General features: G+C 43.0%; 1 protein-coding gene across 5 annotated transcripts in view; it reads right to left on the bottom strand.

Annotated features, from left to right (window-relative positions):
• Positions 1 to 24643, bottom strand: part of CMTR1 (cap methyltransferase 1) — a 28149-nt gene extending 3506 nt beyond the window's left edge. Inside the window, exons 1-23 of one of the 5 annotated variants that reach the window (XM_062629659.1) lie at positions 24523 to 24643; positions 22366 to 22497; positions 19906 to 20048; positions 17429 to 17587; positions 15875 to 15967; positions 15052 to 15123; positions 14307 to 14401; positions 14130 to 14202; positions 13726 to 13924; positions 11167 to 11285; positions 10817 to 10913; positions 9435 to 9567; positions 8717 to 8896; positions 8253 to 8309; positions 7243 to 7300; positions 6526 to 6594; positions 6216 to 6347; positions 5594 to 5716; positions 4811 to 4902; positions 4118 to 4186; positions 2685 to 2732; positions 2024 to 2136; positions 1204 to 1312 (exon numbers count right to left, since the gene is read on the bottom strand). In XM_062629659.1, the coding sequence (XP_062485643.1) occupies positions 1204 to 1312; positions 2024 to 2136; positions 2685 to 2732; positions 4118 to 4186; positions 4811 to 4902; positions 5594 to 5716; positions 6216 to 6347; positions 6526 to 6594; positions 7243 to 7300; positions 8253 to 8309; positions 8717 to 8896; positions 9435 to 9567; positions 10817 to 10913; positions 11167 to 11285; positions 13726 to 13924; positions 14130 to 14202; positions 14307 to 14401; positions 15052 to 15123; positions 15875 to 15967; positions 17429 to 17587; positions 19906 to 20048; positions 22366 to 22492 (2360 nt within the window). In that variant the 5' untranslated portion in view covers positions 22493 to 22497; positions 24523 to 24643. Of the gene's footprint in view, positions 1 to 1203; positions 1313 to 2023; positions 2137 to 2684; positions 2733 to 4117; positions 4187 to 4810; positions 4903 to 5593; positions 5717 to 6215; positions 6348 to 6525; positions 6595 to 7242; positions 7301 to 8252; positions 8310 to 8716; positions 8897 to 9434; positions 9568 to 10816; positions 10914 to 11166; positions 11286 to 13725; positions 13925 to 14129; positions 14203 to 14306; positions 14402 to 15051; positions 15124 to 15874; positions 15968 to 17428; positions 17588 to 19905; positions 20049 to 22365; positions 23642 to 24522 lie in introns of those variants that run through there. The other 4 variants (XM_062629658.1, XM_062629661.1, XM_062629660.1 and 1 more) reach the window with 4 other exon arrangements.
• Between the last annotated feature and the right edge of the window lie 51 nt (positions 24644 to 24694).

Here is a 24694-nt window from a genome sequence, read left to right as displayed (position 1 = left end):
CTGACAGTTCTGGTCCTACAATGCCATCTCTCACACCATCCATCCCACACATCCCTCCCTCACGGCATCAGCACAGTCCCAGCCATAATGAAAACAGAGCTTCTAATTACTGACAACAGAGCAGCCTTTAGTTTTGTACAACTACCGACACTTAATATTCATAGCTTATTTAGTGCCACTGTTCTAACAAAGCAGTACTAGCACAGCGACAAAAGCACATGTCAGTGGCTAATTACAGACACATTAGTACTTACTAACCACAACACCACACATCCTTTCTGGAGTCCCCTACAAGCACTCCCTCCACCTCCTCAGGTGTCCATGCTGACCTATTTCAGAATGCACAGGCAGAACACTAAGCCCATCCTGACAAGTGAATGGAAAAAGCATCCAGTGCCTCTGCTTTTTAAGCCTGTTCTTCAATTTCGCTGGTTAAGGAAAGGTTAAGGATTCTTAAGAGCACTGCTGTAGGGTAAGTAAGGAGATTCAAAGTGAGAATGTCAGGAACCTTCTTTCCTATCAAGCTCAGAGGCACAGTCCTGGGTACTGGTAGTGGAGGGCATCTCTTGAGACCACCTGAGCACAAGGGGTGCAGAACCCAAGAGCCCTCAAATATCACAAACTCAGAATTTGCTGTACTTAACAGCATGGGCTTAGCCTAGTACTCGACGGACACAGATGGGGTTCAGCAGCCACAATGTTAATGGCTGTCCACTGACAAGCCACTCCATCTTTTCCCAAGAAGCCACTGCTTTTCTCTCCCACACTCTCTTTAAACAGCTCCCAGCTGCCTACAGCTTATTGCACAGCCTGGGCTAAATGAAGTGGGATTTGCTCTTACATTATCAACTTCCAACCAAGCATCGTAAAATATAGACATGCAGCAAATTACAGTTACTGGGCTCAATTTCCATTTCCCCGTGTGGAGGGAGGTTCAGTAACTTGCACGCTGCTGCAGACCGGGGAGCAAAGTTGAGATGTGTGTTACTCATAGCAATTAATTGCAAACCCCACGAATCCAGATCAAGAATCGTCTAAAAGTATGAGAAGGTGCCAGCTCCTGCAGCACACCCTGCTGGTGTCTAAGCTGCGCCTGCACTGCAGGTGACTACAAGAACAGAGCAGAACTCCCTTCCAAATACCCAGACACACACACACACACACATCTGTTCTTCCATAGCCACAGCTCTGGCCTGTACTCACTGAAAGGGTGCGATGGATTCAGAAGGGAGGTTGTATGTTGTGTTCTTGGTTATCTTGTTGAAGAAGAATTTCTTCTTGGAGTTTTTGCTGTATGCCATTGTCCAGGGATCTTGCAGAAGAGTCACAGGGATCAGACAGAAAATGGCAAGATGGGAGGGAAGCACAGTATCAATACACATATAGTGCAAGCAAGGAGGAGGAATCTGTAATAACTGATTCTTTTCTTACTCCTTTCTCCTTTCCTCCCCCAAGAAGACCTGCTTTCCAAGCTGTTCTCTATTCACTGAGAAAACTCCCTTCTTCCTGCATGTAAAGTTGACATTCCAAATAGAATATTTCCATGTAGCACTACTCGGGGAAAATAGCTTCTTGATGAAAAAAAAATATGATCTCATTAAAAAAGAAAGTCATCAGTCATGTAAAGAAATGAAATCACCCAAACAATAGCTAACTGAGATGCAACAGAAAAACCTATCATATAAATACCCGAAACTTTATCATAGAATCATAGAATGGCTTGGGTTGGAAGGGACCTTAAAAGATCATCCAGTTCCAACCCCCTGCTATAGGCAGGGACACCTTCCTCTAGACCAAGTTGCTCCAAGCCCTGTCCAACTTGGCCTTGAGCACTGCCAGGGATGGGGCGGCCCAGCTGCTTATTCAAATCCAAGCTACCCTCATTACATGCAGTTAATCTCTAGTCATTGGAATACTCCCATTAATTTTTTTACCCAGTTACAACAGGAGCAAGCCTGGTCAATACTTTTTACTTGAAGATACAAAGAAAAGTTAAACAAGAGCAGAGATACTCTCTTCCTACCATTCACAGTCCGTACAATGTAGAGTCCTGTGGGCACAAAGTGCCGGTCATCTCGGCCAGTGTAGGACAGCCGTGGTATTCCCCTTGAACTCTTGATGACTTTCATCTCTAACCTAAATGTTGAGAGAAGGCAGTGATAGAAATTCCCTGTTTCTTCCTTTACTATCCTCTTGCACCCAACATGCAACCTGCATGTCCTCCCCAGAGGGTCATAGTGAAAACTGGCAGCACTGCACCTAACAGGGCAAAATCACCACATCCTGGAGAATTTGTTTTCTGGCCTCCCCCAACATGGCTAGAGAAACCAGCCAGAGCTGTCTAGATCACGTAAGAAATTAAGTGCTGCAGTGAAGGATCCGTGACCATCTACCACACTCAGTCCAAAAAGCATTCCCATTTCAGGTATGAACTCTTCATCGTTCAAGCCACAGATAATTCTGCACGCAAACTCAAGTGCCATTCATACTCTTACCATTGTAAAGCCACTGGCCACATTTACAGCATTAGAACTCAGGAGGATGATGCTCTGAGCCACCGGCTGCGTGAGCTTTAACAGCTCTTTCTCTAGGACTCCTCAAGCACAGACACATCCCTCACATTCCTGTGCACTGGTGGCTGATAACCTCAATGGGCCCTAAAGTGTCTCACTTGTGCTGCTCACCTCACAAAAATCTTCTCTATTTCCTCCAATCTGTAAACTTCCTTCACTCTGGGGAGAAAAGACAACGTGATTTAAAAATATTTCAACTGTCCTCTTTTTCTGTCCCAGCTACAGGGAGCTGCCAGTTCATTTCGTACAGCAGGAGGTAGTCGGGCATGACTGAGGTCCACCCTTCTCATCAATCCAGTCCCTTACTTCTCCTGCTTGAGAAAACCCGATATGTGCATGCTCATAAGCAGCATGAGCCTCCTCGCTGCATTTTTACCTTAGGCTGGGTATACAGAAGAGGAATGACAACAAAAGTCAGGTGCTTTTGTTTTCCCATAAGGCAAATTCACCAAGGTCAGCCCCAGGCAGGTTCTGGCCTCAGCATGCTACCCTCACAGTAAAACTGAACTGCCTGATCCTCACCATCGACGTCCTCAAGGATGCCACAAACTCGTGTTTTACCCTGAGGAAAAAACAGCTTTTTGTAAAAAAAATAAAAATTAGTAAAGATTATTTGGAGCCATCACTCTTACTATGTCAAACTGCTTTTGGTTTTGTTGTTCTGAGACACAAACAATCAAAAAGCTTCAAAACCACTGCCTCTGATCTGACACCCTAACCACCTATTTCCTACATGCTGCTACAAGCACCAGGCTTCAAAAAGTAGTTTGAGCAGGAAAGGACCCCTCTACAACCCATTTCTACAGCTCTCCTTCTTACTTCACCTTCAGCCCTCCCCAGCATTTTGAGCTGCTTCTGTTACTGTAACTGTCTTGAGTTTCACTGAGATCCCACTCATTATCATTCATTGAACCACCAAGGAGAACATCCTCTTTCCCTTCCTCCAGCTTCTCTCACAGTATCACAGCATTTCTAGCTTCTGAAACAGAAGCTGTTTTATTCACAGTAACTATCTGATACCCAGCACAATGATGCTGTTATGCTCCACTGTAGCAGAATTAATGAAATGGAAGGTCAGGAAGCAACCAAAGCTGAAGCTCTTTGTCAGGAACTTTTATGGGATTGCAAGGAAAGCCTTCTCCTCAGGCTAAGTATTTGGAGATTGTAAATACTGGTCAGCACTTCATTTATATACTAGCAGTCAGTATTTCTGTACTGCTGCGGACCCTTCAGGGCAGACAAGGACATAGAAGTCTTTGCAATGATTAAGCTAACTGGGTGATAGACCTACTACAGCACATATTTGAAATCAGCACCAGCCAATCCACCTGTAATGAAAACAAGACTATGGTATGTGAAAGGAGGGCACAACTTCTCCACTGTCAACCTTTATCTTAGATATTTTAAGGGCTTTCATCCTCTTTCCACTGAACATAACTGTGAATTTCAACTTGAAATTTAACTCTCCTTCAGTTCCTTAACTTCATCCTCCAACACACCAAAACCAAAGCACACCAGGCTGAAGAAAGGAGTCCTCAACTCACCGGATGGGGTTCATATCTGGCCGACTAGGTTTAGACACAGCTTTGACAAACTTCTCTGCCAGCTGAATCCTGAATGAAAACAGAAGGAGAATCCAGGAATCTAGCAAGATCTTTGGCACAGCAGCTAGCTAACGGTTTCAGCAGAATAACTGACTGGACACTTCAGTACATGCTCCACTGCTAGCCTAATGAGTACTGAGCAACTTTTTTCACCCTGTCCTCCCAGCTCAGTGCTGAGTGATACTGCCTATTATCCATTCAGAATGGGTCTCCATAGCTCCCACTGCAAGCCCACATGCTGCTGAACACATTGGTGTATCAGCAGGAAAGCAGGACTAGTAGAGACACCATGTCCCCAAGGAAGGAAACAGAGGCTTGTTCCTTCTCCCTCACCCTGTTGTCTGCTATGCTCATTCATACTCCCCGGATGCTCAGTTTACCCAGACTGAGCCTGACGCACCCCAGACTAAGAAAGGAGCGAGACCTGCCCTCATACACAGAGAAGGTACAGCTGGAAAAGGCTATAAATACTTCAACTTCAGAGCGGGTTCATTCACAGTTCATCTTTATATCAGTGTTTCAGCTGAATGCACTTGCCTCCCTGTACTCAGCGTTCTCCTTCTACTGTGAACAATGTTTCTCAGTTGCTCCTACTCACATACAAGAAAGAAGCTTCTCCGAGATCCTACATACCTCTGGTTGAAATGCTGCTTTCGAACATCGCTGCCATTCAGCACCAAGACATCAAGGATGTGGATGGCACTGATTTTTCTCTGGGCTTTCCCCTGTGGAGGGCAATACAGAAATTTACTGATCAGACTTTTGATATTTTAGTTTTGATTTATAGCCTATTTTTTGACAGGACATCATTCTCTTCTAGCAAGAAAACACCTTTCCTCAACAGTAGAAACACACAATTCCCTGCTACCCATTGTATAGTAACACACCGTCCTCCAAGAACTGCTGTACCCCAACTACACAGTTCTGTCTCAGAGGAGAGGGCAGGACCACAGATGCCATCACGAGCTCTCTGTTCCTTATCAGGTACCACAGCAAGTGTGCACTGCAGCATCCTCATCTGAGATGCCAGAGGACAGGTAAAGTCCCAGGCAGCAGTGACTTATGCTGTGAATACACCATGAGAATCTTTTCCCCAAGGCAAAGACTGCAACCACTACTGAGCAGTTATGCACTCAAAGAGCCATAAACACATTACATCATGTTGGCAATGTCATCTGCTACTGCATGTATGACAACAGTAGCGTGTCAGGTCCAAAGTGTTAAGAGTTCATATCTCTAGCACTGGACAGAAAGACGGAACTTAATCCAAAAGAGTTTCTCTAAAGATCATATACAAAAAAAACAACCTTGCACCTGGCACAGATGGAATACTTATTCTGAAGTATGTTACAGAGAACAGGTGAAACTGCTCATTGTGTTTGCAGCCGTTTGGTAAAGGAGAGAATAGACTCCTACCTCTCCTTTCAGCTCATGAACAATCTCCACAGAGAGAAGGGTATCTCGTGGCAGCTCCGTTTTCAAATCCAGCTTTGTCCAGCGGTCTGACTGGCGACCATCCCAAGTGTAGATCTGCGATTTCTGTGTGTAGAAAGCAAAGTCAGATTCAGCCAAAGCTTCATGAGGGCAGGGGTGAGAGATCTCTGAATAACTGCAGAACAGCCCTCAGAGAATCTTTTTTGTCCTAGGCTGTCATAAGCAGTTTCTTTGTCAGAATTTTCAAGAAAGAACCTTAATCTCTACAGCAAAGGATCAAAAACACTTGTTCTAATCTGGCAGTGACTTTTCATACCCACAGAAAAAAACAGAAATAGAACACCTTCAAAAGGACAGTGAAGATAATTAGAGACACTAGAAAGTGTACAGGTCTCTGTGTAGCCTGCAATTATAAAACCAGGGTTAATTAGTGCGAAAAGCAGTGGAGTCACAAAAAAGAACTATAAAATAACTAGTCTGAGGGACTGCTGATGGGGATCCTTTCTGGCCTTTAAGGACAGGAAAGGATGGGCTTGAAACTGCAAGGCAGAATAGCAGCACTGAAATGAACCAGCAAAACTCCCAGACTGTTCTCAACACTTACCCCTAGCCCCAAGAGGAACTTCTGCTCGCTTCCAGAAACCATACACCGGTAATCTAACACTTGGCGAATTTTCTCCAGTGTACTGGAATTTAGAGGTGTTGGTTTGTAGCTGAAGGTATCGATGTCCATCCCCTAAAAAGCAAAGTATGGAAAAAGCAGATTAGACACAATACATCAACAAGTAGGTAAATGAAACTTCTACATAGAACAATGATCCATAGAACTAGCTTCTTCTTCCTCTGTTCATTCCTATGGGGAAGGTTCTGTTTGTTTGAAAGGACTTGGAACACGCTTCCAGGTAAAGTCTCACCTGGATCAGCTCAAAGAACTTGGACTTTGGATCTGAAGATGAAGGTGCAACACGAGCCTGATCAGGAATCTGAAAACAAATCCAAATAATTGATAAGTATTGGGCTTTTGACACATTCATAAGAACCCTTCTGGTTCCAACACATGACAGAACATCCTGCCCCTGAATCCCTTTTCTTGGCATTCCAGTTCCTAATAAGGTAATCTGTCAAATAAAAGGTCTCATGTGTTTTGCACATTTAATGTAGGCATACCAGATCTCTTGGGAAACAACAGGCAAATTCAGAAAGTTTCAGACTAAATCTTTGATTTTATGCATGTTTTGGTGAAATACTGTTTCACTGAAGTCACACAATCAGCCTGTGAAACTGCTTTCCAGATCTATGGCCCCACTGCATTCAAAAGCTCAGAAAACTGCAGGCTCCTCAACAAGACCTTTTGGAGAGCTCTGCTGCTTGGGAACTAGCTGCTGAGTTCACTCTGTGCGTGATGAAATATTCTGAACTGCAGCAAAGAAGCCTCCTCAGTTAAGCCATACACATAATGAATCAGAAACATCCTGTTTGCTTACATAAACAGCTTGAAATGGTCTCTGACTTTCCCACAAGACAACATACTAAACCTCTGGCTATAAAAAGTCCTATCTGCACTGCAGCTCCATTCTTGTTTCACCACAGCAAGACACCTTCACGACCTCCCCGCTTGGCAGCTTGCTTACCCCCCATAGCTGGAGACACTCCTTTCGGATTTCAGCCTGCCGTGGCTCCATCAGCGTCCTAGATAAAGGCAGCAGACTGTTAAGACAGTGAAACTTCCCTACTCTTGCAGCATTACATATCCCAGCCCTATAAGACATACATCTTTCAGTGTTTGGCTTGGGAATGACAAACATGCACTGTTCCTCAAACGGTTACACAAAAGAGGATGCTGTCTTCTTTTCCCACCCTTCACCCGCCTCCAATGCCCATGTTCAGCTATGTTTCATGGCTTGCACTACTGATCAGCAGCTATCACTCCATCTGATGGAAGTACACTGGGCATCAAGATTTTCACAAGTTATTCATTAGTATGAACTTGTGCTAATCTCCCAAAGCTGGGTACATAGCACAACTCACAAATAGTAATGAAGGCCTGCTGAAAGCCACAGAAATAAAACAGTTTCAATGTTAGGATTGACTCCTGGCTACCAGACTCACTCAACTTTTCTACTACATATTATCTCTAAATGACACCTGAACAGGAAAGTTACGCCAGGGAAACAGCTATGCATTGCAATGGCTTTAGTTTTAGGCAAGGAATTCCCATCATCAGTTTTAGGTAATTCTAGGTATGTAACTTAGATGCTTTGAATTGCCCCTGGAAAATGAAGAGCTATGAACCACACCCAGATGGTTACTGTAGAATTGAACATACCAGCTGGAAGTTACTTCTCTGCTTACATTCCTGCTGAGAAGCAGACCCACTTATGGTAATTAGAAAATCATGCAATGCTTGGAAGCCTTCTCAACAAAGGTGATAATAGACCATCAACTTTCAGGACTCCTCCAGCCACCTACATGTTTCTGCAAATAACTCAAACTGAGCTACCCAAAAGCACTCTTTACTTCGCTGGCTCCAAAGACCAAGCCAAGTAACAGCTCAAGTCAAGAACACATTAAAGAAGGGCAAAACAATTCATTTACAGCAGGTTAATTCAGTCTTCACCAAAAGCCAGAGGAATATACTCACGTGTCTTGAACAAAGGCACGAATTTTTGCTAATGCCTTTATCTGAACTTTGCAGTGGCTGAAAGAGAGAACAAGTTTCAATCAGGAAGCAAGTTAACTGCCACCAAGATTGTTCTACTGTTCAAAACAAGGAAGAGTGTTGGGACAACAGGAGGAAACCAGTCTGATCCTTAGAACAGTGATGGATCATTACCAACCTGATTGAAAATGTCAGGAAGGCCACTGGGAAGAACTAGGCAGTAGCCTCCTTTCTTTGCTAGACAGTACTCAGGGGCCAGTCACTAACAGTATATAGCATTTTCCTCTGCATGAGGTACCTCTGCTCTGCTAAGCCTCCTAGAAGGCAAAAGCAGAGCAGTGTAGCACCATCAACAAGTACCTCCAGGAGTGCAAGAAGCTACATCTGAAAGCCGTATTGATTAACCTGCCTACAGGCAGCAGCTCTCATTGCCCACAGGCACTCACTTTTCATTGGACTGGACAATGTAATCATAGAAATCCTGGTCGCCTTTGATTACATTCAGTGGGACAACAAGGTTCACATCTACATCTGAATTACGCAGCTGGTTGAGTCTGATGTTCACCATGAAGAGATAGTCCCGCACATCATCAATTCCCAGCTTTAAGCCTTTGCATATCATGTACCTGTAGAGCAAGGAAGAGAGATCACATGGGTTCACATCTTCCACACAACTAACTTTTTAGCCACACTCCCATTATCAGGACAGTTTCCCAAATCACAGGATTTTTTTCCTCCTGGGTATCCCTAGGAAGGTGCAATCTTACCTATCACAAAGTCATTATACATTTCCTATGCTCTGGAAAGACTGGGAAACTCAGCCCTATTGAAAAGCCCCACAGATCTCCCTCAAGTAGTAAATCAATTCTGCTAAACTTGACAGGTACAATGATAACACATACAGTATGTGCTAGCTTGACTGGAACCACAGTTGTTTCATGCAAAACAGTTCAACTGCTTTCTCCCCAGAAAGGTAATTTGGCCAGCATCTTCTTTACCTTGTCAAAAATCATAATTTGCTAAGCATGTGAAATGTTTCCTCCTCCAAGACAGCTGCCAACTGAGGCAGCTCACAGAGCTTCCACTAGACTTACCCAAATCAATCTATCACTGTATTTAGAGGATAGGGTTTCTTTAACAGTCCCTCATGCTCAAGAATCTCACCTCTCTGAGTTGGCAGGGCGGCTTGTCACAGGTTTAAAGATACACACTCGCTCAAAGCAGCAATACAGCAGATAAATAAGTCCCACACTGAATGGAGTGAAGAGGTCAAAGGTTTTGCAGACAAAATGTCCTCCTGGGAAACAAACAAACAAAAAAAACAACAAAAAAAAACAAACCAGAAGAAGCACACCTATACCAGCAGATAATAAGGGAACAAGGAGATATCAGGCACCTCAATAAGCTTGTCTTCTGCAGAACTGGTAAGACTATTTTTATACAATTAAACAGCAACTAAACCATACTCCTGAAGCGGGCCAGTGGGGCTCCATGAACCATCTTCCTCATATTTCTGCAGCACAGCAAAAAGCATTTTCCTGACCAGGATCAAATCAGTATGCATGCTCTCTCATGAGCAAATCTTTTCTCCATGCCCCCATCTTCTCCTTCCAGGCCCAAACTGTGCCCTATAGCATGGCAGCATGCTATGCAAAAGTCTCAATGGAACCTGAGCTCTAATATGTGCAACAAGAAACCTCAGCCTGGAGAAGAAAACTAACAGATGTTATCTAAATAGAATAACTCGCCATCTAGAAAGAAAAGGGTCTGTGTTGCCCCTTGCCTTCAAACAAGATTCACAATTTCCCCAAGGAAAAAGCAGTCTTACAGAGCTGTTACCTATCCAGACAGGAAACACTTAAAGAAGATTGCTCCTTTTCCCACATCACATTTGAGACTACTGCCACATAGATCATCGCCTTAGGTACTTCTAAACATAGGGCACAAGATAAATGATAACTTAATGAGCGTTTTTATCTTCTGTAGCAATGCCAAAGGCTAACTGTATTCAGCAGAAGGGAGTCATCAAAACCAGATGGAGCTGTCATGTCCATCATTCGGCAACAATAAGGTATAGCTAAGACAATGTGAGGCATCATCTTGTTCTGATCACAGAGATGGCATATTTAAAGGAGAAAAAACACAAGTTAGAGGCAAGGATGAACTGGATAAACACTACACTTTGTTCCAACCAGAGAGTACTGCTAGAGTATTCAGGAAGCAGTTGGTCCAGCTAGTGCCATAAAACTCAGATATAATGTCCAGTTATCACACCAGTGACCTTAGCCCAAGTCTTCTACATAACATATTGTAAGAGCTTTAAACTAATGCATTTTACCTCATGCTTGTAATTAAAGCGTGATAGACAGATATATCTGTCCCAGTTCTCTTTGCTTTGTGACAACCATCTCAGGATGTACATGTACACATTCAATTCTGTGCAACTAAGCCTCACTGCAGAGTGGACTTCATAGAATGTTAATATTCTTCCACAATTCCACCTACATCTTTGAGAATGAGGAAGAAGATGAATGGATAAAACATACCTGTCCGGACAATGGACAGTGCTGTAAGGAACTGGCAAAGCATGAGCTGTTTGCTCAGAATTTCTTGCAGATTCTCCTGACCCTCCACTGAGAAACCCTGCAAAGCACGTAGCATGTGATTAGTATATCCACACATCTGTCAGTCAACCAAAGGATTCTGTGCAGCTATATCACAGAATTATGGTCATTTCTGTTTCTTTCAGACAAAAACCACTGCCACCGGGAATTTTAATGACATGCCTTGAAGAACTTCACATTGTAACTATGGACACATGTCAAATATCCTACTATATGCAGACTGAGGTAACATTTTTGGTCATTAGAGCAAGAAGAAAAAGAAATGGACCAACCCCATCAGCCATTAAGAAATGCACTCCCTTTTGATCAGTATTGTCCAAAACAAAATTCCGGAAAGCTGTAATGTTCTCTGGGCGAGTGATGTCTCCATCTCCATCAATCCCTCCCTCTCCTAAGGGAAGCAGAAGAGACAATTACTAACATGTCTGCAAGTTCTGACAAAAGATCAGTATGTGCAGGTGATCTATTGTATTCAATTAACATTTAGTCAGCCAATTACACAGACCTTGAGAGGAGAATAAGCATTAATACATTCCCTTGTTCACCACCAGAGATGCCAGTTAATTTAGGAAAATTATCCAGATTGTGTGGTCAGGGCTAGACAAAGCCATATAATAGCCATGCTCAACTGATGAGTTGTACATTAGCCTCAGCAAAAGCCAAATCATTTGCTGCCCTTCCCCGAGATAAGAACTGATGACACAACAACACAATATTCAGATCCAAGTAGGAACAACACATAGTTGAACCTACTAAAAAAAAAAAAATGTAAGGTCCAACCTCACTGCACAGCTCACCTGTTAATAACAGGTTTTCACCACTGACAAGGCAAATTATTTACATTATGTATTAGCAACATTATGCAAAGTATTCAAAGCATTCCAAAGAAACACAATACTCTATTTCCAAACACAGTGTAATCCTGAATTTTAAAAAAAGCAATGCCAAAATAACCCTCTGAAGAAGTTTATAAAAGGAAATAAGGTTTGTGCATGAGTGTTTGCAGTTTTCCCATATGCTTCTTTCTAAAAAGAGATACATTGTCCTCCAGCTTGGTGTTTTAGAATGCTAGTCTAAGGTGTAGTCTAGAGCTCAAGAATGATAACTCTGAAGAACCTTGAAATTCTATTTTGTATTAGTCCCTATATATCTTCTGCAACTACAGTTCTATTAACTGAACTGGAAGACTAGAAAGCTGTGGAGTTCAGGATGCATTATAATGCTCTGATAACTAAATTCCTCATCAATCATCCTGTCAGTAAGTGAAGTGACACCAGAATATGTGACCATTCTTCACAGGTATCACAGTAGTCTACTTCCTTCCCATCACTATAAGAGTTTGTACACTTCTCACTAGATTTCAGAGTGTAACAGACAGATCAAGAAAATGCATCAAAGTCATTGGGCTATTCATTTCTCAAGGCATCTCCTCCTCTCCGTAAGAACACCAGTTTGCAGTGAGTTATGAAGATCCAAATGCTGCAACTGTTAAAACAAAGTGTTTATCTGCCTTGCTGCCCTTGCCATGAACCTTCCCTTGAACAGATCTAATCCTGAAGTGCTAACCATTTTCCAACAGTTCGTGGTCAGGTGTCAAAAGTGGCAGTCAAAAAGAGTCAGTGGTTGAGGGAAGCAGGGGGGAAGCACAATAATGGAAAAGCAAACCTTCTTATCTACAATACATTCACACTCTGATTTCCTTTATACAGTGTGAAGTAAGAAGCAGGAATATTAGCAATCCTTGCGTTTCCCTTCCTCTTCCTAGAGGCTATGCAGAAAGAGGGCTCAAGCATATGACCATGCTTAACAAGTTACCATCCACAAGGTGAGATGCAGCAATCATCTGTGTACACCAGCTTAGTCTGACTCAAAAGTAAAACATGTTAGCTTAAACCTCTTCAGACTGAGAAGTTCACTTAGTCACAGTGATTCAGATGCAGCCTCTAGCCCAAATCTGGTTTATTTGTTTTTACTAAGAGCCCACAATCAATTACCAAAGCAGACCAAGGGAGGTCCAATATAGAAGCATACTGCCAGTAAGGCAAGATTTCCATCTCTGGTGCTGCTAATAGACCTTCGGGCAAGTCAGGACACTGGAGCACCTTCCCTGTGAGGACAAGCTGAGAGATTTGAGGTGGCTTATCCTAGACAGGAAGCCTCTGGGGAGACCTTACAGCAGCCTTCCAGTATTTTTTTAAGGGGGTCTACAGGAAAGGGAGGGACTTCATCAGGAAATGTAGTGATAGGATGAGAGGCAAATGTGTTAAACTGAAAGATTTAGATTAGACATTAGGAAGAAACTCTTTACTATGAGGATGTTAAGCCCTGGCACAGGTTGCCCAGAGAAGCTGTGGCTGTCCCATCCTTGGCAGTGTTCAAGGCTAGGCTGGATGGGGCTTTGAGCCCCCTGGCCTGGTGGGAGCGTCCCTGCCCATGGGAAGGGGTTGGAATTAGATGGTCTTTAAGGTACCTTTCAACCCAAACCATTCTGTGATGCTATGGTAAGTCATCTCACTGTGTTCCAGGCTGGCATCAGTGAACTGGGAAAAATACTGTCAAGTAAACTTAAAGCACTTTACAATGTTCAGATAAGCAAAGCACTCAAGTACCAATTATGATAACAGGACACACATTCCCAGAGCAGACTTGAAAGAAGTGCAGAAATGTGACTTGATATGCAAGCTCGCCAATCCCAAACTCTCTCGGATGACAGCCCTGTCCTACGTTGCAAAACAGTTCCCTATAAACAGGCTTCTCTTAGATCCCAGTACCAGCCCCACTCTTGCTGCAGCATAAGCAAAAACATCAGGTAACACACATGCACTACATACCATAATAAGGTTCAAAGAGCTCACTGGAGGCAGAATAGAAGTCCTCTAGTTTAAAATCATTTGGTCCTTTCAAGGTCATGCCAAATCCTTTCGCATGCCACTTCCGCCTCCACAGGACATACTCCGAGAAGCCTCCAGGACCAGCACACACATCAGCAAAGTAGAGCAGCTCTGCATCTCGCTCCTTTATCAAAGGCCTCTGCAAAGGAAACTGATGAAATTCTACTGGCCCAGAAACAGCTCCCAGCAGTCAAACCAGATACACCATGAACTACACTACTCAGTCAGAGAAGTCTCTTTCAAGCACCTGTTTTCACAGCTAGTATCCTACGGATTCTCTTTTCTCCCCACCTTCCCCATTCTGAGAAAGCATCGCTATTTGAAGGTTAAATAAAGGCCCTCACCCCATGGAAGTCCTTCGGGTTCGTAAACATGTAGTCAAAGACATGGTCCATATTTGCCATCTTCATTGCAGCCCTGTGATCACATACATAAGGACCTATTGAGTTTCGACCTTGACTCCCATGGCTGAAAGTGGACGTAAACAGGAAAGGGACTATGCTACTAGAAGTTTTGCAAACCTGTTCAGGAAAAAAACTCCACGGATCATCTCATACGGGTTAGACCTTGTTCGGGCTCGACGCATTTCTTCGCCATCCAGCTCATCAAATACACTCTGCGGACAGAAACAAAATTGAGCTGGACTTGACACAGGCTTGAAGGACAGGTAGGCATGAGCATTTGCTACCCTCATGCTTCTCTCCTTAAAAAGCAAACTCCATGCAGGGTTTGGTTCACCAATATAGAATGATTTTTAATATCACATGATGATACTCAGTCTTCTTCTAAGCCACCCCAGTTCTTAAGCAAATTTAGTGATACTGAAGAACTTTGTACTGATAGTTCCAGAGCCTGACAATGTGATTAGCCACTTCAAAAGCAGTCCTAGCCTACAAGGTATTTCTGTTGTACATATACACAGACTCACACTTCACTGCAATCTAGAAGGGCATGATAAAAATCTAGGAGAGAAGATGGAATATACAACAGAAGAAAAGGGAGTTTATTTCCTTAGCTTATTCAAGTCTTCAGCCTTTCAGTCCAACTAAGAAAAGGAGACTCTTTTCATTCATCAATTTGAAGGCCAAGGTGCAAACCAGGTTGCTGAACAGACAGTAACAGCCAGGTTCTAGGTCATACCAATGGCATGGAGGTGAAAGAGGATGTTCTAAGCTCTTGACAATCACCTGAGTAAACTACTTAATCCTTTTCAATATTTCACTTACTTCCCAAACTTTCAGTTCACCTCTAAAGGAAGGGACTCACCTTGCACTGCAGGACATTATGTAAAAGCTCTTCACTACAGAACTCTGTCTCATCTTCAATCACCATCTTCCTCTGGAACAGGATAAGAACACAGATAACAATTAGCAAAGATATCGGAATGCATTTCAGAATATCATTTCAGAACGCAACATGTGCCAGTAATGGATAAAGGCTGCCAAACACATAATAGGCTATATTAGCAAAAGCATAGCCAGCAGGCTGAGGAATTATTCTTCCCTGTTAGGCATCCTGAGAATACATGTGGAATACTGCAGCCAGTTTAGCACACACACACCCCCAGCACAAGACATATACTGGAATAAGATCAGCAAAAGGGCCACCAGGACAACAAGGGTGCAGAAGCACCTGGTGTATGAGGAGAGACTGAGAGAACAATGTGTTCAGAATGGAGAACTGGACATCCCACTGCTGTCTACAAGTACCTAATGGCAGGAAACACAGAAGCTTGACCTAGACTCTCAGAAATGAACAGCAACAGGAAAAGAAACAATGGACACAATCTGCACATAAAAAAAGTTGCCAGTTAGCCATGCAGAAATTTTATTTCATCAACTGGGTTATCAAACACTGAAACAGATGAACAGGTTGTGAAACATCCATCCATAGGCATACTCAAAACTCAAACAAAGCCTTGAGCAATTTGATGTAGTTGGACCTGTTTTAAGCACGAAACTGCACCAGCAATCTCCAGAGGTTCCCTCCAGTCTAGGTTGTTCTACAACTCCGTGACAAGCCAATTGTTTCAGGCTGAGCAGTCCTGTGTTGTCTTGGGCTGGTTAAGTACTGAGATGTAAAAAATTACCTTCCCCACAGTCATCCACTCCTTCAGCTCCTGGGCATCAGGGATTTCCGTGGTACACTCAAGGCACCAGTCTACCTCCTCGTAGGCACTAGGCTGCAAATGCAAGATGTGGGAAGAGCCAAAGATGTTTTTGCTAGCAAAATATAACAACTAATTGCTCCCTGAAGGTTTGCCTCCCAAACCTAGCATAAAGTGTTACGCCATGACTTTGGGGCCAAACATACAGTTCTTTTTCTCCTACTCTAAAATATTATATGTTTGGATTTAATTTTTTTTTAAACTAAATAAAACTCAAACACAAACCTCCCCACACCACTCTCCTCTCATTAGAGTCTGATAATCAAACAAATCAAAAGCCTAGAGAAGGTTCCTAAGGTGCATTTTAGAGACACTGCAAAAGAGAGAGTTACAAAATACAGGCTTAAAACACTTCTAAGATGACAGAAAGGATTTTTTTTTTGCAGTTAAAATTGAAGTGATGCTACTTCTCTACAAAGAGAGGCTGCTAAGATCTACTGACCTTATATTTATTATAGTAGTATCATCCACAAGGGTTAATCATATAGAACAGTTAACTGCTGTGAGCTGCAGAAACACACTGGAGAATGAGACCTAAACCAACGAGCCTACAGAACAGGTCTCAAATTCCTGGCTCTCAGGGAATAATCTCCGATATTCTTTTCAACTACTGAAAACAATTCAAAGAATGGAGAGTGAAGTACTATAACGTGCACCATATACGACTGGACAAGTGATGCTGCCCTTGACTAACAATGGCTAGGACCTTCTGGGTTACTGTCCTTCCAGTCCTTAAAGGGGGACTACAAGAAATTTGGAGAGGGACTTTATACAAGGGGGAATGGTTTTAAACTGAAAGAGGGACATTTAGATTAGATATTAGGAAGAAATTCTTCACTGTAAGGATGGTGAGGCACTGGCACAGGTTGCCCAGAGAATGTGCGGCTGCCCCATCCCTGGCAGTGTTCAAGGCCAGGTTGGACGGGGCTTGGAGCAACCTGGTATAGTGGAAGGTGTCCCTGCCCATAGCAGGCGGGTTGTAACTGAAGGAGCTTTAAGGTCCCTTCCAATCCAGACCATTCTATGATTCTGTGATTTCTATTTCCCAGTGTTCTTTCCTGTTAAAAGCTTGACAGGACATAGAAATAAAACATCTGAACATTTTATTTGGGACTATTAAACAGAAATAATTCTTTTTTAAGTCACCTACACAGACATGAAAAATGATATACAAATAAAAATTAGATTTGCTTTCAAGCTCTTTAGGGTTTACCCGTCACATTCACTACTCCACACTCAGACACAAATCCTACAGACCACAGCAACAATCTACCTGAAACTAGTTTTGTGCCAGAACTTTAACACATGATACAGAACAAGTTTTGCCATGCTGTTCTGGGACAAAATAAGGCCTGGGTGTACCCATAGGAGCCACTTAATGGTAGCCAGTTGTACCAGACAACACTGAACATCACCCCTAAAGGGGAAATCCTGAACACAGCAACAGAAATGGGATTCAAAATACTACGTACTTACCTCTGGCTCATCCTGCCAATCAATATTGAGCTCCCCATCAAATCCTTTGAGGGTCAGCCCAAAGCCTCTCCTTCCCTTCTGGTTGGAGGCCTCAACAATATCCTTCCTGCCTTGGCCGTATTTTCCCAGACCTTCTCCTTCCCGGAAGCCCATCTTGGCCTGTAAAGAAAGCAAAAGGAGCACACTCAGGCAAGTGCACTTGAGTTTATGTACTAGTACTGGGGTCAAAACATAGCAGGGAAAGTGGCATATCACCCTAAAATGACTTGAAGGCATTGAGCATTTTTAATCTCAGTTGTGGTTTTAGAACTTGATATTGAGTTAACTTCACTTTCACACAAGAAAACTAGAGCTGAAGAATAATGTTTGAGATGACAGCAAACTACAAAAGGTTCAATAATTTGCTTGCTCAGAGGGAGAAGTAGTGAGGAGCCTGGAGCCATTCACAACAGTGTTCAATAAGCACAGAAGGTTTATAAAACAGAAGACGCTGGCACACGAAAAAATGCATGTTGTGATGATATTCTTGGTTGTGAACGTGCAGGCACATACATTTCAAGCATCAGTTAAAAATTCACCTAAAACTCATGGAGGAATGCAAGATACATTCCCATCTCTTAGGTTAAAAGAAGTATGTTCATTAACTGCTAGTTTCTCAGGCTTTTCTCCTCATAAATTTTAGCAACAAGAGAACAACAAAAGCATGAATGCAATCAATTTCACTCCCTCTACTATGCATCTACAAGACAATAAGTAAATAAAAGACTTAATCCCCAAGTTCCACCTTGAATTAATGTTATTCATATAGCCCTTCCTGTTAGAAGCAACAAAAACATTGTTTATTACCAGTCTGTATGACAAGCCACACAAGAACATCTGATAGGTTTTATACAAAGGTACATGGTGTTTTTCCATTGCCTTTTCTGTCTGGATCTAAATCGGACCTTGAAGTACGTACACCAAATGTGACAGCCGCCTAGCCTGTTATACACTGGTTTTCTGAGGACAGAATATTGCACATCTAGTAATCAAGGACTGTTTTCTTTTTATGTACCTAATGCTACCATATCATTCAACCAGACTTGATATCACATCAATCTTTACATTCACATTTATGAGGCCTTACAAACAAAAGCCTCCTGAACCCAGTAGCAAAAGCTCCTGCATGGTGGCGACTGAAAGGACACATCCTGACTGGCTCAGAGAGAACTTTCCAAGTGAAAGATAGTCTTCTGCTAGAATCAGCACACTGTAGCCCAGTGCCAAAATTGCACGTGAACAGATTCTGAAAGATCTGCAACAGGACTGATCTGCAGAGGCACAATCAGCAGCTCTCAGGCTCTGGATCCCATTGAGTTTTGATCTGAGCAAGAAAGTTCTTTTTTCATGTAGAGGTATAATCCTGCTGGTCAGCAGCATTCCACTCCTTCAGAGGCAGTATCTCTCTGTTCCCACTCCTAGCAACAGCTAGCACTTCCCAGCTTCTAGCAGAAGACTGAACTTCTAACTTGGCAAAGGCAGGTACAAGCAGGCCTACCATCTTGGAAAGATGGCTGACCCCTGCTCTTGTGAGTATGGCACCAGCACAGAACAAAGAGAGACCCAAATTCAGTCCCCAGTCAAGTGTCAAGCCTCCTGTTTATTTCAAGTAATACACAACTATACATGTCATCTTCTCTGCTGCCCTTAGAAATAACATTTTTGTTTCTGTTATCAAGAACAGAAATTCTTTCAGGATTACAAGATACTTGTGATACCACAGTGACAAAGTTTATATCAGGAAATAACTGTAACAGCATGTGCTGAAAAACACTCCTCTTTTTTACAGCCTACTATTGCCTTTAAACTCAGGAACGAGTTGCTAGATTTGGGACTACCATGACCATTTTCTTAGAACTTCCTAGAAGTTCTTTATTCCCCATACTAACAATGGGCAGTCCAAGTGATCACCTTTAAAGTTCAGTTGTCACAGCTGCCATTGTTCACAATTCCCTGCCTTTCCACAGAATTTCTGGCCCTACATAAAGCAGAGTAGCAATACTTGGAATACCATAATAATTAAGGTAGCAATTCTACAAGTGTATGCCAGCCAGCCTCCAACACCAAACAAATTAATGTCAATCACAGACTTTGTTAAGGCCTTTCTCACAAGGCATTTGCCAATACAAGCATTGCAAAATAACATGGTAGGACTCTTTTTTTCCAAGTTCAGCAAGCTGCCTGACACAGAGGTCCTTCCCTTCACATTCACCGCTCTGCTCCCAGGCCTTGGATATGAATCAACTATTTTTTAGCAGATCCCCTTTCAGGCAAGCTCTCCCAGACTCCCCTAGCTGCTCAGCAGCTGGCACAAAGCAGCAGAGAACCCTGATACAAGGAGGATCAAAATCAGAATCAAAAATCTTTTAAAACAGACTGTTCTTTTCACTTTGCTCTCATCACATCCTAAGAGTTTGGTCCAAATTATTTTGACCTACCATGAGCTTTTGGGAGACACTGTTATACATTGAGTAGCGAGATGAAGTACCCTCCACAAGAGAGTCTTGTTTGAACTCATTGCTGAAGACTGGTCTTTTTTCATCGTTCTCACTCTCAGACCCACTGCTGCTACTGGAAGACTCTGAAAACAAACATATAAAAAAAAAGTGAGAAAAGCGAGTATAAAAATGGAAGACATTTCATTAAACACATTAAGAACTATACAGTGTGACTCATTAAATCCTCTCGAAACACACACACAGAGGACACTTCAGTACGTCAAATGTGCTATGTAGAACCAACACCTGGTTATCTGCCCCTCTGTCTCAGGCACACACAAAACCTCTGTGAGCCAATAGATGCCAGACCCCCTTACAGCAGAAGAGCAGCCCACAGCATCACCATGATAGCCCACTGCAGCGTGCCTTACCTTTGCAGTGGCCTTGAGGAGTTGAGAAAGTCCACAGAGATCCTTTCCCAAGAATAATGACACTTACTGACACCTTGACAAAACACACTGGATTTTCCTACCTAACAACAGGTGTAAACACATCCCTAACTTAACCAAAATTACACATCAAGTACACAGCATCTACCAAATGGCCAATACTGCAGGAAGAAGAGTTGAATCCTTTAGTCCCCATATTAAACTTCAGTTTGACTCCACTACATACCTCAGTAGCAAAGATCCCCAAGTTCACTACAGTAAACAAGACAGTTTTTCACCTCTAGAGTTTCCTGATGCATACAAACCCAAGTGAAAGACAACATTAGAAGACACCCATGTAGTTTAAAAATACCATGACAGAGACAAAGGTTTGAGAAAGAAGTTAATCAAGCCAATGGTCCAATCAAGGTAAAAAGTACCACCACACACAGCAGGCACTCAAAATAAGCTTTTGTCACCTGAAACTGATGCAGCAAAGAAAGCCTTCATGGGCAATGCACAACGAAGCTCTGCCTGTACCCAATTCCATCTTGATTTTCAAACGGCTGTCACACAAGCTACATTTCTCTTTCCTTCACAAAGGTTTTCAAAATCAACAGGATCACAAAGGTTTTTGCTTTAGGGTCAGTTTCTGCTTCTCCAATACATGGTTTCAACTAACTTTGCTGCCTGCTTTTGAGCTGTGTCTTATCTTCCAGAGGCTCATGATGTGCCTCAAACACAACACCCACTACATATATCACAATTCTCCTTGCTTTTAACATTAGCTAGACCATGCCTAGCTAATGTTAAATCACTTCTCTAACCCAACCTTCTTGCTTTCATCAGAAACTACAATGGGTGTAACAGACTGCTAAACAATTAACCCTATCTAAAATGTTGTCCTTGAACTGTATCAACTTGTTTCTTAAACATTAAGGCTCACAGACTTTGACCCACATATGAACTCAGTAATCAAAAGGGTGAAAAAGAAAAAATATTGGTTTGAATTTTTTAGCTCAGCCCTGAGTTCACACAGCATTCCTTACCCTAAGCTCTCACACCCCACACCTCTGACCTCCTCACTCACCTCCAGCCTTGATAGACCGCCATACACACCCTGTCACTATGACTATTCCCAAACTTATCTTCCATACACATCCCCTTTCACTTTCATAAGATGAAGGCTTCTTTATATCTTCAGGCCCTTTCTCACTAATACTTTATGACCATCGGAAATTCCAAGACTCAGAAGTAGCAGATATGACCATGAGGCAACCTGAAGTACCATCCTGAGAGAGTTTAAAGCACTCTGCAACAGCAACACCAACTGTGTAGGTTACTTGCCCCATCTTTGGCATACCCCAAGCTTCAGGTGAGAAAGCACACTCCAACTTAAGTAAATGAATTGCCTACTTTTTTCTTTCTGAGACCAAACACCTGTGAGCTCTCACAACTCCCACCCCAAACCACGCTGAGCCAGTAAAAGCAATGGTGCTACAATGCAGGAGTTCCAGTCAACCCGCCCTTTGTATTCATCTCAATGTATCACATTTCTGCAGGTGGGGAAGATAATTAAATTTTTATTTTTTAAACAATGAGAGATTATTATGTTTCTTTATGGCACAACACCCACAGCTCCTCATTACTAAAGCTTCCAAAACAGAAATAACTGCTGGGACTGAAGAGACTAATGCTGCTCATGTATTACAAGAACTTTTACTGCTTTGGACCATGCACTGTCACCTTCCTAATATTCTATTTTCTATTTCTGAATTCATGCAGTTTCCAGACCAAACTGTTTACATGAGGGTTGTTGTGGTTTGGTGTTTTTTTTTTAAAAAAAAGCTTATCAAAAAAAAAAAATAAAAAAAATCACACCAAATCAAGGTTGTAAACAGCAATAATCTAGTTTTCCTCTGAAGAAAGTATGCCCCTGAAGGCTATCAGTTAGGATTTAGGAGACATTGGTTCAATTCCTACTTATTATTTAGATTACCAGCAGCAGAATATACCTTATCTCCAGCCTTACCTTGAGTAGTATGATTACTACATTGAGTTTCATCATCTGAAGTAGAACTGAGAGTTAATCCCAAGTCTTCTATCTTCTTCTGCTTCTTTTGGGGGCTGCTAAATTCAGGTTCTGTCCTTCTCTTCATTTTTGCTGAAAGAAGATAAACACACTTGGTAAACATTAAACATATTAACTTTCTCCTGCATGCTGAAGGATAATGCATAGCAGCATGGTGGCATAGATCGTTTCATGGACTTTTCAGTATCATGCTTCTCAACTGTAGTTTCCTTTATGTAAAGGTATTGGGTTCTTTTGAACTTACCCTTTTTAATTGCTAGCCTCAACTAAACAAAGAGGAAATCTATGCAGAAGCTTCTCTATTACTGATGACTTGAATTTCAAATAATTTCTACCACCTACTTACCATTAAATGCTAGCAGATGAAGATAACTCAGATGTCAGCACTTTGATAACTGAAATATATGATAGTTGGTTTCTGGCAATAAATCAAAAAATTTTATCCAACCACACACATGCAAAGAGGAAATAAAGTCAATCTAATGGAGAATGTGCAAAGTGGAACCAGTTTCTCAGAAAAGACTCAGAACACCCCTGAGCCCACCTCTGCAAATGTTAATTAATAAAAGAACTTGCAGTGTGCCCAGAAAGCCAACCATATGCTGGGCTGCATCAAAAGGAACATGTCCAGCAGGTTGAGAGAAGTTTCTGCCCCTCTGCTCTGCTCACTTGAGACCCCATCTGCAGTCCTGCATTCAGCTCTGGAGCCCCAACACAAGAGGGACATGGACCTGCTCAAACAAGTCCAGGGTAGGGCTGCAAGGATGATCTGGGGCTGGAGCACCTCAGCTATGGAGACAGGCTGAGAGAGTTGGGCTTGTTCAGCCTGAAGAACAAAAGGCTCCAGGGAGACCTCATGACAGTCTTTCAGTATCTAAAGGGGACCTACAAGAAAATTGGAGAGGAACTTTTTACAAGGACATGTAGTGATAGGATAAGAGGGAACTGCTTTAAATTGGAAGAGAGTAGATTTAGACTGGATATTAGGAAGACATTCTACCCATGAGGGTGGTGAGGCACTGGCACAGGTTGCCCAAAGAAACCCCATCCCTGGCAGTGTTCAGGGCCAGGCTGGACGGGGCTTGGAGCAACCTGATCTAGTGAAAGGTGTCCCTGCCTGTACAGGCAGGTTGGAACTGGATGAGCTTTAAGGTCCCTTCCAACCCAAACCATTCTGTGAACTTTCCTACAGTAACTTCTAACAGAATTCTACTAAATACATATTAAATTCTATTAATTATGTATTAAATAGAAGGGGGGGTGTGGGGTGTGTGTTTGTATTTTGACCAGGAATCACTGACAAGATATCAAGCTTCTGGCTGCAGCTGATAAACTGTATAAACCCACAGAAAGGATTAGCACTCAAGACAGAGTTAACAGAAGTTAGCTGGGAAGGCCTGCAGAGGACAAGAAACAAGGAAGAGGAAAGCAGGTGAAAATTAAAAGGCGCACATGCTTAGAACACTGGCTAAACCTCCCTGGTATCAATAAAAAGCAGTAAAATCCTACTGATGTTTATTTTTCTACATAGAAATGCTGGGCTAGAAGAGACACCCCAGATCGCTGATTTTTTATACCTCTGTTATAAAACTTTTTTCCAAAAACACAGGGCAGCTTAAAACCAGCTCCTCTATTCACTCCCAGAACTCCAACTGCAAAATCATCCCACTGCGGCCAAGAAACCTTTTCCCTTCCACCAGCAGATCTTTTACATCAGTTCACACTTCCTTGCTCTTATGCCAATTTAGAGGCTTGGGTTGGTTTGGCTTTTTTCCTTACTTATCTGTAACAAACTGGGAGCCACTTCCTGTTTCTCCCGAGAGCCCCTCTGACGAGGCGACCGCACTACGGGCTCACACTGCTCCTAGCCACCTCTAGGCATATCTACCCCCTGGCCTTACCAAGGCTCCCTTATGGCACGATTTCCCGCTACATTTCAAGCCACGCGAAACCACCTGCCCGGTGACCGACACCCGCTCCCTCCGCACGCACGCAGCCGGGAGGGACGCCCATGCCCGGGGCACCACCTGCAGCGGTTCCGCTGCTCTGAGCCCGCCCCTCAGCCAGCCCCCACTCGCGCCGCACCAGCCACCCCACAGCTCCGGGACACGGGGTCCCGCAGCCCGCCAGTACCGGAGCCGAGCCGCGGTCACTTAGGCCGAGGGCAGGCGGCACGCTGCTGGTGCGGGGCACTCACGGAGGCAGAAGAGGCGGCGGTCCCGGCGGCCTGTCCCTGTCGCTGTGGCTGTCCCCGTCCCTTCCCGACCAC

Source organism: Pezoporus occidentalis, unplaced genomic scaffold, assembly GCF_034315485.1.
Source record: "Pezoporus occidentalis ecotype Australia unplaced genomic scaffold, CSIRO_AGI_Poc_V1 ctg34, whole genome shotgun sequence".
Classification (NCBI taxonomy): Eukaryota; Metazoa; Chordata; class Aves; order Psittaciformes; family Psittacidae; genus Pezoporus; species Pezoporus occidentalis.
This window is presented reverse-complemented; position numbering and strand designations above follow the sequence as displayed.